Source organism: Halichoeres trimaculatus, unplaced genomic scaffold (assembly GCF_033239565.1).
Source record: "Halichoeres trimaculatus isolate MK-OKI-2021-1 unplaced genomic scaffold, fHalTri1.1 fHalTri1_scaffold_11, whole genome shotgun sequence".
Lineage (NCBI taxonomy): Eukaryota > Metazoa > Chordata > Actinopteri > Labriformes > Labridae > Halichoeres > Halichoeres trimaculatus.
Genome location: NW_027437189.1, coordinates 16,699,059 through 16,715,312, shown reverse-complemented (window position 1 = coordinate 16,715,312; position 16,254 = coordinate 16,699,059). Strand labels below are relative to the sequence as shown.

At 38.3% G+C, this 16,254-nt stretch overlaps 3 protein-coding genes across 5 annotated transcripts; 2 read left to right on the top strand and 1 right to left on the bottom strand.

Annotated features, from left to right (window-relative positions):
• Positions 1-849: 849 nt before the first annotated feature.
• On the top strand, positions 850-4,069 carry tnnc2.2 (troponin C2, fast skeletal type, tandem duplicate 2). Its single transcript, XM_074681428.1, has 6 exons — positions 850-938; positions 1,806-1,857; positions 2,228-2,371; positions 2,817-2,931; positions 3,055-3,191; positions 3,602-4,069. The coding sequence occupies exons 1-6, from the start codon at positions 936-938 to the stop codon at positions 3,631-3,633; spliced, it is 483 nt and encodes a 160-aa protein (XP_074537529.1). The 5' UTR covers positions 850-935; the 3' UTR covers positions 3,634-4,069.
• A 571-nt stretch (positions 4,070-4,640) lies between these two features.
• taf13 (TATA-box binding protein associated factor 13) lies at positions 4,641-5,264 on the bottom strand. Of its 3 annotated transcripts, none has more exons than XM_074681970.1 (2): positions 5,146-5,264; positions 4,641-5,042 (listed from the first exon to the last, which is right to left on the bottom strand). In XM_074681970.1, the coding sequence occupies exon 2, from the start codon at positions 5,036-5,038 to the stop codon at positions 4,664-4,666; it is 375 nt and encodes a 124-aa protein (XP_074538071.1). In that variant the 5' UTR covers positions 5,039-5,042; positions 5,146-5,264; the 3' UTR covers positions 4,641-4,663. The 3 variants fall into 3 exon arrangements, with proteins under 3 accessions (XP_074538071.1, XP_074538073.1, XP_074538072.1); XM_074681972.1 differs by having other exon boundaries at positions 4,641-5,039; positions 5,146-5,207; XM_074681971.1 differs by having other exon boundaries at positions 4,641-5,058; positions 5,146-5,185.
• A 655-nt stretch (positions 5,265-5,919) lies between these two features.
• Positions 5,920-15,270, top strand: LOC141799244 (solute carrier family 35 member C2-like). The gene is made up of 10 exons (XM_074681431.1): positions 5,920-6,426; positions 6,780-6,965; positions 8,316-8,466; positions 9,559-9,622; positions 9,726-9,798; positions 10,234-10,402; positions 10,904-10,987; positions 12,038-12,213; positions 12,837-12,966; positions 14,360-15,270. Exons 2-10 carry the CDS (start codon positions 6,855-6,857, stop codon positions 14,491-14,493), a joined length of 1,092 nt encoding a protein of 363 aa, XP_074537532.1. The 5' UTR covers positions 5,920-6,426; positions 6,780-6,854; the 3' UTR covers positions 14,494-15,270.
• The last annotated feature ends 984 nt before the right edge of the window (positions 15,271-16,254 follow it).

Here is a 16,254-nt window from a genome sequence, read left to right as displayed (position 1 = left end):
TACAGGAACCACCATCCTAATAAGGAGCATCAGGTCGTGTTTATCAGGCAGTGGGGCACCACGATGTGAGGGTTCTTGCCTCGAGTCCCTGCCCTCTTGTAGCCTAAAATCTGCCTGCTATTCAGGGCATGTAGGCAGAAGAGATGTGGGTGGGGGATGGTGAGATGGGGTCCTGGTTTTACATTTCAGGCCCAGATTTGAACACCATCATCACAAAACCACTAACCTACATAAAATCTCTGACTCCCCCTCACCTCCAACAGTGTGTAATATATTCAAGGCCTGGATAGAAATCAGCTGTGAGCAGCCAGGATGCCAGATTGATAACAACATTGTTTAAGTTCAGCAGTTGTATCAGATCAAAATTTGAACTGCTATGCTGCTGTTTCAAGGCAAACACACACTGGTCTTCACACTGGATTTTTTTTCTCATTTGTTAGTCCACCACAAGCTTGACTTTTTGCCACAAGCTTGACTTTTTTTTCACTAGTAATGCCCTCCTTTACTCTGATCAGCTCTGTAAACTTAAAAGGTGCTTAGAAAATATCTCCTTCACCCTATAGACCCTCCCAAAAACTTTACACTATTGATTTTTTTCACCTCCGTTCTCTCCTGTAGATTTTGCCACTTTAACCCTGAATAATCAAGCACTAAAACCTCAAACTTTACTTTCTTAATACTGCAACTTCAATAAACAAGAGCGTTCCTCTCCAAGGTGTGATTGGCTCACCATGGCCCCAGAACCCTAAAAGTTCACGGTACTAAATCTGGAGGGCCTGTGAGGGACAGGGGGCGGGACCTAGCTGCCCCGTTTAAAGTGTCTCTGAACCTTCACTTGACGTCTAGTCTCTCTGTTGGGGTGCACGCGGATTGACCACACCTTTGGGCTTTTCTATTTTCCTTGGATAAATAGGGGGAAAAGCTAATCCACAAACATGGTAAGAACAAGCATTTGTGTAAATGACAAGATAAAATGTTCAAAGTTGGTCGGCCAACAAGCAAACAGTTGATAACCCATAAAGATGAGAGCCTGTGGATAGAGGATTATTTATTAAGTAATAAAGGCATGTGGGAATGCAAGTTATAGTCAGCTGCATTGTTGAAACGCATGTTGTCCCTTTTAAGTTTTAAATGTTAATCTACAATACTCCCTTTCAAAATACATAAAAATTTTGAAAATTATTTAATCTAATTTTCAGTTCTGTATTAAACTATGATGTGCTGTCATCCTGTTGCATTTTGGGAAAGATTTTCGTTTAATTTTAAAAACAGTTTGTTATAGATGCAAAAGGACGAGTCGTGTCACAAAGCTGCATTGCTCAGTTGATGGGTGTCAGCTGCTAAAGTGCGGATTCTGCTTAGGCGTCAAATTCCCAGGGATTGGATGTCTGCAGGCCATATACAGCGACCCTAACGTGTTGAGCCTGAAATAGCAGGACTAATTTTCACCGAGCTCAAGAATCCCGAGGAGAGACTACCTACTGCTGCATCACATGACTTATAAAAACATTTTTACAACAAATCCTAGTGATGCAGTTACATAGATATAAAAGAACATTCTTTTTCTTTCCGGGTAATAGTCTTGGAATGTCAAATTTCCACTGTGCGTAATGGGACTTACCTCTACGTATACGTTATCTTTTTTTTTGTCTACAAGAGCAGCTCATGTGCCATTGACGAAAGCACATCAATACATAATAATCTTGTTTTTTTTTTTTAATACTTTATTCAAATGGTTTGAGCGACAATTATCATTTAACCTACACAAAGCATGAAGTAACACAATGGCCCCTGTTCTCTTCCAGACTGACGCGCAACAAGAGGCCCGCTCCTACCTGAGCGAGGAAATGCTGGCTGGTAAGTAGGCTTCAAGTGTCGCGTTACTCTGACTCCGCCCCCCACAAAAAACATGAACAAAATACACTCTAACAATTTTGAACAACATACGAATTTATTTATTTATTTTCTTTTCAGATAATCTATGTAATATAACCCTCCTGTTAGAATAAACTTCTAAAAATTACAACCTAAGTCCTATAGGTAAAATCATTGAACATAATTCTTTCATTTTAAAGAGCAATGGAATATGTAACAGTTGTAAAAGATGTCAGTGGGAGTTGTCATAGTGGTTTAGAGTCTCCAAACAGACTCCTAAAGTCTATTTTATACAGATAACCATGCCCTACAGAACAATAACTGGACATTCTTCCCATTATGATTTCTTCAGAGTTCAAAGCCGCCTTCGACATGTTTGACACCGACGGTGGCGGTGATATCAGCACCAAGGAGTTGGGTACCGTGATGAGGATGTTGGGTCAGAACCCGACAAGAGAGGAGTTGGATGAAATCATCGAGGAGGTCGATGAGGACGGTGAGCAACTGGTTGTACTCTCTTACAGTACAGTCCCATTGTGCGCAATAAGTCCAGTCACTGCAATAAAATCATTTATAACACTTACTCGTTACAGATACGTAGCACATGTATAATGGAATATTGATGAACTCATATCTACAATGTTAGTTTGATCCCTGGGAAGATTAAGGTCCAGGTGCGCAAATGGGCGTAGGGCAATGATACCACACTTTGGAAATTTTGTTTAATTCTTGTTATACTATTCAATAAAGACTTTATCTCGTTATTTCATATTGAGAAATGCCCACTTAATTCGAGTTTTTACTCTAATCATGACTTATACGTAAAACCGTGCGCAAAGAAGAGAACCCCATCACGTCCCTAAGAGAGCGCACTACAATTGTACTTTGTTCTGACACTCTGGTGTTGATCAGTTATGTTTTTGGCTCATGACATAACCCAGGTAGCGGTACCATTGACTTCGAGGAGTTCTTGGTCATGATGGTGAGGCTGCTAAAGGAGGACCAGGCCGGCAAGAGCGAGGAAGAGTTGGCAGAGTGCTTCCGTGTGTTCGACAAGTACGTTCATCGTGTCACTCCACAGAGCATGGTTCACTTACTATCCAACTCTCATTTTGTATTCCATTCCCATGTTTACTTACTAATGTGTAAACAAATCTTGTTCACTTCTGTTTTACGCAGGAACGGCGATGGCTACATTGACAGAGAGGAGTTCGCCCTTATCATCCGCAGCACCGGCGAGCCAATCACAGAGGACGAGATTGATGAGCTGATGAAGGATGGAGACAAGAACGCAGACGGCATGCTCGACTTTGACGGTACGTGCATGATGATGATGATGATAACGGTCTGAAAGTGAAAGTTACTGCTGAAACGCCAGATTTTAGGAACAAGACTTTAAAGAGTTTACAACTAAAAACTTTAATAAATTTTTTCCAGCAACCATAGTGTAACACTGTTTACACATTTCTGACGTGATATTGCTAATTTTATAGCAGTTTGTTATGTTTTGGTGACCCTTTGAGTTTCTAAACAAGAGGTGTCATCCTGTATTTCTCATTTTAAAATAAAATAATAAAACATGATGAAAGACATTATGTCACACATAATCATGCTGAACTGAAAAATATTCCATGGCGGATTGAGTTCATTTGGAGATTTGGGGGTCATAGTGCTGTTAGTGATGATCTTTGTGGTTACTGAAACTTTCTATCTGTGTCTTTTTCAGAATTCCTCAAGATGATGGAGAATGTGCAGTAAAACCAGAAAGACTCATGGACATTCCTCCTTCCCCTTTACCCCCCACTGACACACTCAAACAACCCCATCACCTCCCATCCACCCTCCTGTCCACCTGATTCACTGCCTTGCAACTCCATCCTTGCAGACATCCTCAACAGAGAGCTAGGACAAACAATGGTGGGTTGCTGGCTGGGATACATCCTTCCCCAGCTCGTGTTGTGAAAGCAGAAAGCCCTTGGATGCAGTGAGGAAATTCAGTGCTCACATCTTGTCATCATCAGCGACCCACCTTCCTGCTGGTTAAGCTCTTATCTAGATATAGTCTAGATAGAACTGCAGCCTGTGACCTGCTGCTTAGACCAAGTAATTCAACCACTTCACTGTACAAAGAAGTAATTTGCTTGAACAGAATAAATGAACTAACACATGCTCACTGGTAGTTGGTCTGTTATATTTATGGTCTGTGTAAAAATTGTATTTTGAGGAATTCAATAAAATCTGTTTGTTTCTTCTTTTTGTCCATTGTGTTTGAACCACAGCAGGAGTCTTATCAACAAGCTGAGAAATGATAAGGACAAGACTGACGTACACAGTTCTCCTCTTTTCTGGGGGCTACATCCAGACTTGACAAAAAAAACCCCACACATTTTGCTCTATAGCCTATAACTACTTGAAGGGTTTGATTTTAGTCTTGACCCTGACTGTGGTATATCACCTGCTCATCGTATTGTGCTCTATATTAATAAATTAAGTCAATAAAATGATGTACTCTAAAGTCAAGGGTAATGCTTTAGACCTTCATTCACTCAAATCAGTATATAATATTTACAGAAGAAGCTGGAGGCAGAGTACGTTATCTTGTTTTTATTTCTCCAGTATTAAAAAAATGTTCTAGTACAATAAATGCAACGCCGTTTTCCCCGTTTTTGTCGGAAAGGCAATGTTTTTGCGATTACCTGTCTTGTGCGCAACAAATAGAATATATGGAATAAACAGCCAAGTGAAATTTAGTTTTTTATATTTAAAAAAAAAGGAGCATCAGAAAAGTTTATGAACCGTAATTTGCTTCATCGAAAGCTTTCCTGGCTCTCTTCAGCTCCTCATTCATGGTCAGAAGGTCTTTCACTCTGGCGAATTTCCTGGGATCCTTTCGAATAAGGAAAACTATGTCCTCCACCTGGACGCGGCCCTGGCGCCCAATAGACATGGCTTTGTGAGTCATCTCCGTGATAAACTCAATCACAAGATCCTCTAGGATATCCACAGACTCGGTATACGGGTTCTGGTCGTCTCCAAATCCGTACATCATACAACGGAGCTCCTTGGAGAAAAGCCTCTTTCTCTTCCCGTGGCCGACATCCACTCCGCAGGATCCGTCCTCCACCTCCTCGTCAAAGCCAGTTTCTTCCTCTTCTTCCGCCATTCTGCTGCAAAGAAACGTGTCTTAAAAGATTTAACAGTGGGTGGTGAAAGTTTAGATGTTGTATTTGTCTCTAGAAACAGTTAACGACGACAAACGTTGTGCTTTACCTTTATCAGCTCTGGACCAAAACAGTTTGGTGTCTTTCTCCGTCTGTACCGGAAGTGAGCTGTGCGGGATTAACCCCCATGCTTTTAAAATACTGCCCCTAGCGGCAAACGTTGCTCGTTACACGAAATGTACCAATAGTCAAGATTACAAATGTAAATCTATTGATTTTTTTTATTTTATTTTTATTATGTTGGATGCCGTTATTTCTACATTTAAGAATAAGACAAAAGAAAAGACCACACTGTCTTGGGGGAAGATAAAAAGTCCTTGTTCGACAGGATATTTGGGTCAACTTTATAACTTATGGTTGTACACAATTTAAAGATCCAAAGGTTTTACGAACAGGTCTTAGTACTGTGGCAATGGCAGTCGCCAGTATCAGACTTCAGAGTGGTGAAGTGCACAGAATAAACTGCTGTCTGAGACAACATTAAGCATTCAAACAAAGTTGGGGGTGATTAAATCATCGATATTCAGCACAGTTTATTCAGACTTCACACAGGTGGTACTGTTTTGTTGGGTGTTGGCAAATAAGAAGGTGAAAGGTAATTCGGCTGGGGATAAATTAGCAAAACAAGCACCAGATAAAAACACCACACTTCAGAAATCTTTTGGGATAGGGGAAGGAAAACTAAGGGATCATGCTCCTCATGTTCTTAGGAAACACGGGTAAGCAGCAAGTTTAGAATATGAATGGTATGATGCTATATATTCGTAAGCAGTAGGTGGCGGTGTGTAGCTTGTTAGTTGCGATCCGCCGGTAAATCCAAAGAGGAAGATTTGTTTATACTTTGCGTACCGATTCAGTGAAAAGCATATGGGGGCGGTAGCGAGCAGTACCAACCTCAACGGTAAAGCCACGTTTGATTAAATGCACTACTTTATGGTGTAATGTGATGAAGCCGAATTCATCAATGGTCCTCTCTGATTTGGGCTACGTCTTTGTTAACCACACACGTGACTTGTAGATGCGGAAATAAACAGGGCCATTGTTCACGCGGATATTTTCAAAGGAGTTCTGTTAGAGGATAAAGCTCCATTAAAATGACACGACGCTCCCGTGGAGGATCTGTGTACTCTGTCACTAGTTGAAGAGGGCAAGTGATAGTGAGGAGCCTGACCACGCGTGGGATAACTTGACACGTCACGACTGCGTTTGATTTATCCACGGACTTACCTAACTGAAACCAAAACGTTGTTCTCAACAGCCGTTCGAGGGATGCAAGACAGTGAGCTCTGAACACAATGGGACCTGTTAAACCCACCGGAACAACCAACTGGTAAGTGCCATTGTTACATTAATGCTAGCCTTCTGTAAATTCTTTATTTCTTTTTCTTCTGTTGCTGTTTCTTCTTTGATGACAACTACATGCGAAATAACTTCTTGTCCACCTATGGTTAATATTTGTTATTGGCGTGCTGTAACTACCAGCTGTCATGCTAGCGTTAGCTAATGTTGGCTTCAGAGTTAAGCTGTCATGAAGCTATCACCAAGAAGCGTTATTTTATCATTTTCACAAACTTTTTGTTTTAAGCCTCAACTTTAGGGTGTTCATATGTGACCAAATTCCAACCCCTTTTCTGATGTGAGCACATTATCCCCTCGTTTGAATGAATGCTGTTTTCTGTGCAGGGCTCCACGTTCAGTGAGGAGATGAACTTTTGAGAAGAGCAGTCTCTCCGAGACCGCTGGTCCTGGCAGACCTCTATGGCGTGCCCTGTCCAGTTCATCTGCCGAGGGCTTCGCACAATTGGATTAGTTCTACTATACTATGCCTTTTCTATAGGCATCACCTTCTACAACAAATGGCTAATGAAGGTAGGGGAAGCTCATACAGCCCTCTCTCCAGAAAGGTTGGGATATTGTGGAAAATGTAAATTAAAACAGTTTTGACAACTCACAGAAAATTTTAACCAGGGGTGTCAAAAAACTCATTTCAGTTCGAGGGCCACGTAAACTGATCTCAAGTGGGCTGGACTAGTAAAATCATAGTAAAATTACACATAAATAACATTTCATGAATAACATGGGATTTCTTGAGAAAGATAACTCCAGTTTCAGCAGTACTAACCTTTGGTATAACAGTTGCAGTGGGAAGTGGGAACAGTTTTAAACATGTAACGAACAAAGTTATGTTTTCCCCTGCCTTGTAATTGTGTGACACATAAAAAGTCATTCTGATATCCTCTGTGCCACAGTATTCCTCGTCAGAAGTTTGTTGCCTCTCATGATGCACAACTTTGCCAGCCTTTAGCATGTTTTCAAGAACTCTCCTTCATAGTAAAGCCTCGATGCTCAGGTTAGCAAAGAGGTAGCTGGCTTTCACCGCTGCATCACTGACCTCTGGGCTCCAGATGAAAACAGACTGCTGTTTCCTCAGATACACCAGCATTTCATATATCTATCTTTTTCTCACTTATCCATGCAGGCTGTTCTATTTTTCACCATTCTGAGTTTCAAAGTGGAACTGGATATTGTATTATTGTAAAAGCTCAGTTTTAAAAAATGTTAAAGATGAAAAGTTTGGTTTAACAAGAAAAGAGTCAAGAGGTTGTGAAATCCTAAACCAATCCACCTGGTGGAGCATCTGGCAATAAAATAGGAAAAATGGCAACAGGTTAATAACATTATTGGGTTTAGAAAAAGCATCTCAGAAGAGAGGGTGACTCTTTCTGGAGTAAATCTTGACAGTAGTTCATCACTCTGTGAAAGATTGTGCCTGAAAATAGTGCTACAGCTGTCAAAGTTGTTTCCTAAAGCTTCAGTCAGGAACTTCCAGTCATGTGAGACCTTCTGCAAACCCTGGAGAGGAAGTAGTACTTCTGGTTTTGTACAGATGAGGGGATTGTTTTCTGACAGATGTCAAATATTTGCTCTAAAAAGGTTTGTAATGTGTGTAATTCAATATCATGGCCCCATGATGTGATTTTATGTGGATATCACATACCTAAGTTTGAATCGAATCAACATCATTCTGAAGAACTTGAAAATCAGAAAATGTTTGAAGTATTAATAAACCTGTGACACATCTCCCTACTGTATTTTAGCCACTAGGAGGTGGTCTTGAGTTGTTGATATTTTAATGTCTATGCCCTCCAGACCCTAGACCCACAGACTATGTATGATCAGGAAGGCCATCATGGATTTCTCTCTCTATTTTTCTAACAGGACTTCCACTACCCCCTCTTCATGACGTTGGTTCACCTCACCATCATTTTCTGCATGTCGACTCTGACTCGACACCTCATGCAGTGCGCAACGGGAAAACCGCGCATCATTCTGAGCTGGAGAGATTACCTCCGTAAAGTAGCACCCACAGGTGAAAGTACAGAGCTCAGTTTTATGTAACTGCTCAAAGTATTCTAGGACTGTAGAAAAATGAGCTGATAGTCTTTTCTTATCTTGTGTACTGACTGACACCGTTTTTAGAGAGGACTACCTGCACTGACAACACACTCAGTGTCTAAAGTTCAGATTGATAAAAACTCTTGTATCACACAGAGGGAGGAACAGTTGTAAATAGCTGGGTTTACAACATAATCAATAAATTGATGTAATTTATGTTTTTAAAATAGTATAGAAAATACCATTTTATATTTCATATTCCAGTGTTCTGTTAATTATGTCCCAAAATAAGCAAGTCATCCAATGCCCCAGTCAAATGGAGACAATCAAAGCTGGTCTGTTTTTTTAAAGACACATTTTTTATTAAATTTATAAACAAGATTATCATTTTCTAAATTTATTGATATGTCAAAACTATATAGAAATTTCCTTATATTTCGATTAAATGAGATACTGATTCCTCAAAATCCCAATGGAAGCCCTGACCATTCAGTTACATTCAGCATTTTTTGGTTTGAGTTAAAGACATTGGGAGTACTTCTGTCTTTATTTACAGAGTAAATAAAATGGTAATGTTAAAGTTAGTGTTTTTGTTACTAGTCTATTGGTTTTTCAGACACTTAGAGCTTTGCAGTTTTCCAGACAGTTCATTCTGTCCTGGTGGATGTTGCTGTGTTTCTACAGGATTAGTTGAGCTGATGTGGCTGCTTAATGGATATAAGATTATGCACCTGAGATCCATTCAAGCAAGCTACCTGGTTATTTAAAAGACAATAATGAAAATAGTCAAAATACTGAATAGGCACCCATTTGGTGCTACTATTAATTCAGGAAAAACAGTTAAGTTTTATCCTAAAAAAAAACCCCAACAACAACTCATAACCCCTAGATGATTTTCTTGTTAGTTCAGTAAAATAGGTGACATTTTTCATGTGAATTCAATACTATTCCACAATTTTTACCTTTGATAGGATTTATTTTTGTTTATAATAGAGTATCTCAAAACACTTATACGCAAATGTATCCCAGGATGTTGTCTTCTAATAGTTCTGTCTCCTCCACCCAGCTTTTGCAACAGCACTGGATATTGGACTTTCCAACTGGAGCTTCCTCTTCATCACGATAAGCTTGTATGTTATGACCATGATGCTTTATTATATCAGAAACTTCAATATAAACAGTTTCATTAGAGGTTATATTTACACAGCTATTGGGGTGTTTGTGTCATCTTAGGTACACCATGACAAAGTCTTCAGCAGTGCTCTTCATCCTTTTTTTCTCCCTGCTTTTTAAACTGGAGGAGCCAGTAAGTATTTTTCCTTTTCTTAAATTTAATCGCGCTAACTACACAAACTCTACAAAACTATTGTCTTATTTATTAGTTGTCCCACTGGATGTGTTTCCTGTTGACAAACTGGCTCAACAAGGGAGTGACAGGCCTTCGGCCAAAAACATTTGCATGCAAGAGAAACTGCTTTTTTTACTCTTGTCAGGAGTTTACAGTCACACAACAATAAAAAAGAAAGCTCAGCAGCTTAAAGGAAAGCACAATGGCTGTAACAAAGTAAGGCTGTTAATATTTCAGCTGTGTTGTCTGGATAAGTACCAGTATTTAACCGTTCCACGCTTTAGTAAAGCCTTTTTGTTCATGCTGGAGTTTAATAGAAATTAAGATAAAACCAAAACAGTATTATTTTTTCATTATGTTTATAGCAATTCCCTCTATTGTCTTTCCCACCAGAACCCATTCCTGATCGTGGTGGTCCTGTTGATTGCCACTGGTCTATTTATGTTTACATTTGAGTCCACTCAGTTCAACCTGGAGGGCTTCATCATGGTGCTGCTGGCGTCCTTTATAGGAGGAATCCGCTGGACCCTGACTCAGGTCCTCATGCAGAAAGCTGAGTTGGGTCAGTGTCTTCATGTAATGATGAATATACAGTATTTGGATGAATTTAAGTTGTTTAACCTGCAGGCATTAAACCACATCATCAACTTAATTTAATGTACAACTGTTTTCTTTATCATTTATGCTGAGGTTGTTAAACAGTTATGTATATATGTTCAGTAACATTTCACTTTCAGTAAATAGTACACCAGCTTCTGGACAATTTTCAGTGTGCTAGAAAACTATCTGATCTTAAATATATCTCTTGTAAAAATGTTTTCTAAAAGAAAAAAAAAAACTTTATTTTTTTGATCATAAGCAGTGTCTTTAATATACAGCAAAGAGAAGAATAAACCAAAACAACAATACAACCTCTAACTGATACATGTATTGTAATTTGGACAAATTTACATTTTGTTTTACTTGTAAGATAAAACTTCTAAAAGAACATATCAAATCCATGCATTCTTATTATTCCATTCTCCTTCCCCTTCAAACTTTCTCCATGTTTTATTCTTTTCAGGCCTTCAGAACCCAATAGATGCCATGTACCATCTACAACCTCTCATGTTCATTGGCCTCTTTCCTCTCTTCCTTTTTAATGAAGGTCAGTGTTGTTTTGTAATCCCTACTCTGGCACTGTTTTACTAGAAATTTTGTTCAAAAAATTTTGTTAGAAAATGGTTGTGTCTTTCATATTATCTATTCCCAACATCACCACTGTACCTTACATTTGCATTATAATAATGTGCAGGTACTGTTAGTACTAGTTTTAAGTAATATGTGGAGGTTTATTAAAGATCCCTTTCACACACTTTATTTTGATGCTATTTTTATTGCCTGCATATATTCATCACACAGTAAAGCCCATGAACTGGGTTAATTTATTTTTACATTTAAAGAAATTGAGAAAACCGTAAGCTGAATTTCAAGAGAGGTCATTAAAGTGAATTATCAAGAAATAAGGCTCACAGTTATATGCTTCACTACTATTTTGAATGGCTTCTTAAAAAGAAATGTAGTTCAGAAACATACTCATCAAAGTCACTGATAACATTTTATATGAAAAAATTTTTTCAAGGTTTTTTTTTTCCAATTGTCACATAGTTTGATATGTGAGTTTTATTTAGAAGGTGATAATATCCATAAGGAATTTTTTTTATTGCTTTGTGTTTTGACAGATAATCTTACTCACTTTAAATCCATAAGTTAAAACCTATTGATTTCTGTCACATTTGGCATATACATTACCCTCCTAAAGTAATTTCTGTTTTTACATTTTCTTTATGCTTGTAGGTTCCTCACTGTTTAATTGGGGCCCCAATGTGTCATGCACAAAACTTAAAATTATATCTTTAGGATATGTTTAGTCTGCTACATGAGGCTGTACCATGAAGACATGCTTTTTATTAAGATAGAGAAAATGCTTGGGCAGAAGAAAAAAAGTCAACTGCATTAAATGTCTAACCTAAATGTAAACTCTGTCATGGTTTATATTTGTTTATAATGAAGATATTTAACTTATGACACAGTCTTAGGCAGATAAATGTGAGCATTGTCTTTACCATGTCTTTTTTATTTGTTACAAGCACTGAGGATTTGTATCATTATGTCTTGCAAGCACTGATGTTGCTTTCTCTTCTCGTCTATTTTGCAGGGCTCAGCCTCAGTACAACTGATAAGTTATTCCGGGTAACGGAGGTCTCACCTCTCGTGTATTCACTCTTAAGACTGAGCGTTGGCGGCTTACTGGCTTTTGGTTTGGGTTTCTCTGAATTCCTGCTAGTCTGCCGGACCTCCAGCCTCACTTTATCCATATCAGGGATCTTTAAGGTATGAATCAGTTTCTGTTTGTTGCCTGGATTTCTGTTTAAATCATGGCACAGCTTGAGTTGATATTTCTGTTTGCCATGTTCACTTTTGGTGCTAACTGAAAGCTAACTAACCCATATACACTTATTTTAATCCACATAAAAATGTATGTGGTCCAGTCGGATTATTTTTGGCTTGAGGGCGCTGAAACCCCAAAAGAATTTATTCCAAGGTACTTTTTATACTGAGGATGTTTAGACTTTTCCGCTTTAAATGTTATTTATAGAAAACCAACTGTACCACCATGAGTAAACACTTCATTGTTTAGCATTTTGGTGTCAGGCCATTTCTTCTCAAGTTCTCATGTTAAATTGGCAGGTTGAGGGTTCAGTGGTCATACCATGTTGCTTTCCTCCTCTGAATATGTGGAAACTTGGAATTTTTTCTGATTCTGGTTGAATCTTAGTGTACAGCCTAAGAGAAACAGGGACTTTCTTTTTGACTTCATTAATCCCACAGCTTTTGTTTTCTGTTGTGTAAAAAGATTATTTCACCCTCATAAAAACTGAAAGAGCTTCACTGTTCTGGTCCTGTTCAGACTTATCTAATACACCCTCCCTTAATTCCTTTTTTTTTCTCTGTAGGAGGTGTGTACTCTGCTCTTGGCAACATCTGTGATGGGAGACAAAATGAGCGTGCTTAATTGGCTGGGATTCGTTGTGTGTCTGTGTGGAATTTCATTACATGTGGGACTCAAAACATATTATTCAAAAAGTAAGTGACTGTTTTATTGTTTCAAAACTGACTGGAATTTTCTGGAATTTATATTAACTGGATTAACCTGGTCATGCAAACGTGTAAATTTTTACCACTTTGTTGTTTGCAAAAGAATTTCCAGGAATTTTTCCTGATTTCAGCTGTTATTTACAGAATCATGAATATTTGTCATAAGCAGATATAAATGCAAATATGTTTGATACAACATTCATAAATGACATTTATCAGTTTTTGGAACTGATGTGTTTTTTTTACAGAACAAAAATCATAAACAAGGAAAAATAAAAGAAAATTCGGATATTTATAATAGCCTAGATGAATTCCTTATGTTCCTCAGCACCTCAGGAAAAAAAGTCCTGTTCAAAAATGTCAAGTTAGCGGAGCCAAAATAATTCATGCAAGTTTTACAAAGTTAAGTAAGCTCGCTGTCATTGCAATTCATTTATTGACCAATGTTAGCTTACTACAGTAGTCATGTCTGTCAGTTGGTGGTCTTACCTGAATAAGCTAACAGAAAACTGGCAAGCTAACGGGTGAGCTAGCCTCTAAAAATAAGACATATTTTGATTAGCACTTATTACTTTAACTTAAATGTGTACTTAAAGTTGAACCATATCATCAAATATATTAACCTAAGTTCTATTAACAAAACTAAGCTTAGCCAGACGTCTAGACTCCAAAACTAGAAATGCGGTGATGATGATCAAATATGTCTGGAACTGTTTGCAGATGTGATTTATGGTATGCAGTGGAAATTGCATTGAACCAATTTTGTTTTAACCAAGATCATTGTTGTAAGCCTCATTCAAGTTGATGGTAAGAAAAGAAAAATAAAAGTCAGAGCCAATATTTTCAAGCCAAAACGGGATTTTTTTTTTTATGTAAAAGAACAAAAAAACTAACAGTAGTGCAATCAAATTTCTGAGTGTGGTAGATATTTATGAATAAATTTTATGTGCAATACTATGCTCACCCACAAAAAGTGCATGTGAAAAGAAACAAAAATTGTTATTACTGAGCTGAAATGTCAGAATAGAGAAAAGCAAATGACAACTTGCAGAGTTTTATTTTAACAAAGTAAGTGCTGCAAATACCCATCATCTTCTCTAGAAAGATTTTTAATATGTGAACTATATGGTGTATTTTTACTAACTCATCATTGCAATAAAAAAACACTCTAAGACATGATGGATGTGTGAAATACAAGTGTAACCCTGGCAGAAATTTTGGAGGCCCCTTACTCATGACAAGGAACAATATTTCTTCCTCCTTCAGATGTTATGAGTGGTTTTGAGTCATTTATCTTTATATTGAACAACAGTGGATGTTAATTTGATTTCAGGGGTAGTGATGATGCTAACATAGTGTTTTTATTTTTATTCTCCATCAGATAAGGGCCTATCCGTAAGGCAGCTCAACAGTAAGAGCCCAGAGCTCGAGTTGCCCTTGTTGCGGCAGAATGGGGACGACAAAGACGATTCAGCTGCTGATGAAGATGAGGAACAAGAGATCACTCTACACTGACGTCAGAGGATGCACACAAATGATGTCTACACATTCCTCATACCACTCATTCTTTTGTAATACCTCCATCAGGTGGTTTTGAACAGTGATATAAGAGCTCTCTTCTGTTCAGGAAACACTGCCTAAAGAGAGTGAACAGCCTCTTTTCCTCTGTCAAGTCCTTAATCCATACAAAGGCCTCAAAATCAGCTGTAGATTGATTGATTTTGGACACAAGTTATGATCTTTGCCTTAGGGAAGCTTCAAAAGTGTAGCTGAAACATCTCAGTGTCAACAAAAAGTGATGTATGGAGAAAAAGGGAAGCTCTGGCACCTTAAATCGTAAAGGGTCATTTTTCACCACCAGAATTTTGAGACACAGTTTGAATATGGTCTTGTGAGGTTTGGTTGAGAAAAGACTAAACATGATAATTGTGGTATGAATCATAATATTGTCAGAGTTTCATAATTTTTAATCAAGTTGACGTCAGAGGTTTGTGCTGCTAACAAAGTATCCTGCGTTTTTTGGCAGAGATGTAAAGACTGTAACTTAATGTGCCTTTTCAACCTTGCAGCGATTGCGCGGAATACTTTTAAGAGCTATTTTTTAAAATCCATTGTACCTGAAACAGCTATTGTGTAGCTATAGTACTTGAGTTGAAAGCCATTGCGAAAGTTTTTTGTTTCATGTTTTTTGCTGACTTTCTGTAAGATGCAGCATTGTTGTACTTCAGTGAGGTTTGAAGACAACGTAGTTTCACATTTCAAAATAAATCTGTGACAACAAAGTTGTGCAGAACACCTTACATGATGCGTCTATCACGCCTTTTTTCCTATTGATGAAGGTCTCATTTAAGTCAAGATGGTTTTTAATTCAAGTTAGCATTGCAGAGTTTAAGTAACCCTGATACCCTGTCCATCAACAGGTAAAACATCTGGTTGTCATCTACCGTGCGTCCAGAAAATACTCACTGTTTCCACATTTTGCTATACAGCCTCATTCCAAAATTGATAGTGACGAAGTGAGGATTTTTTATTTATTTATCTTTAAATTTTTTGCAAATTTATTAAAGATAAAAAAATTAAGACATCACATGCACAGAAGTATTCACAGCCTTTACCACAAAACTCAAAATTGAGCTCAGGTGCATCCTGTTTCCACCGAACATGTTTTAGATTTTGTGCACTGCAGAATTTATTATAGGTGGACTTGAGTCCACCTATAATAAATTCTGTTGTTTGGACATGATTTGGAAAGCCACACACCTGTCCATACTGTCCCACAGGTGACTGTGTATGTCAGAGTACAAACTAAGAATGAAGGGAAAGGAATTGTCTGTAGACCTCCAATTGTATCCAGGCACAAACCTGGGGAAGGGTACAAAAAAGTTTCTGCTGCTTTGAAGGTCCCAATGAGCATGATGGCCTACATCATCTGTGAATGAAGTTCAAAACCACCAGGACTCTTCCTAAAGCTGGCTGCCCATCTAAACTGAGCAATCAAGGGGAAGTGCCTTAGTCAGGGAGGTGACCAAGAACCTGATGGTCACTCTGTCAGAGCTCTAGCAGTCTTCTGTGAAGAAAGGAGAACCTTCCAAAAGGACAACCTCTCTCGGCAATCCATCAATCAGGCCTGTTTGGTACAGTTGCCAGAAGGAAGTCAATCCTTAGTAAAATGCACATGGCAGCCCACCTGGAGTTAGTCTTAAAGGACTCTCAGACCATGAGAAAGAAAATTCTCTGGTCTGATGAGACAAAGATTGAACCTTTTGGCGTGAATGC

Excerpts from the sequence above, each read along its gene's own strand:
- tnnc2.2 (XM_074681428.1), top strand. Across the intron at positions 2,372-2,816 it reads CGAGGAGGTCGATGAGGACG|GTAGCGGTACCATTGACTTC; the intron begins GTGAGCAACTGG and ends GACATAACCCAG. Across the intron at positions 3,192-3,601 it reads CGGCATGCTCGACTTTGACG|AATTCCTCAAGATGATGGAG; the intron begins GTACGTGCATGA and ends TGTCTTTTTCAG.
- taf13 (XM_074681970.1), bottom strand. The coding sequence starts at position 5,038 with ATGGCGGAAGAAGAGGAAGAAACTGGCTTTGACGAGGAGGTGGAGGAC.
- LOC141799244 (XM_074681431.1), top strand. The coding sequence starts at position 6,855 with ATGGCGTGCCCTGTCCAGTTCATCTGCCGAGGGCTTCGCACAATTGGA. Across the intron at positions 10,403-10,903 it reads CATGCAGAAAGCTGAGTTGG|GCCTTCAGAACCCAATAGAT; the intron begins GTCAGTGTCTTC and ends TATTCTTTTCAG. Across the intron at positions 12,214-12,836 it reads CCATATCAGGGATCTTTAAG|GAGGTGTGTACTCTGCTCTT; the intron begins GTATGAATCAGT and ends TTTTCTCTGTAG.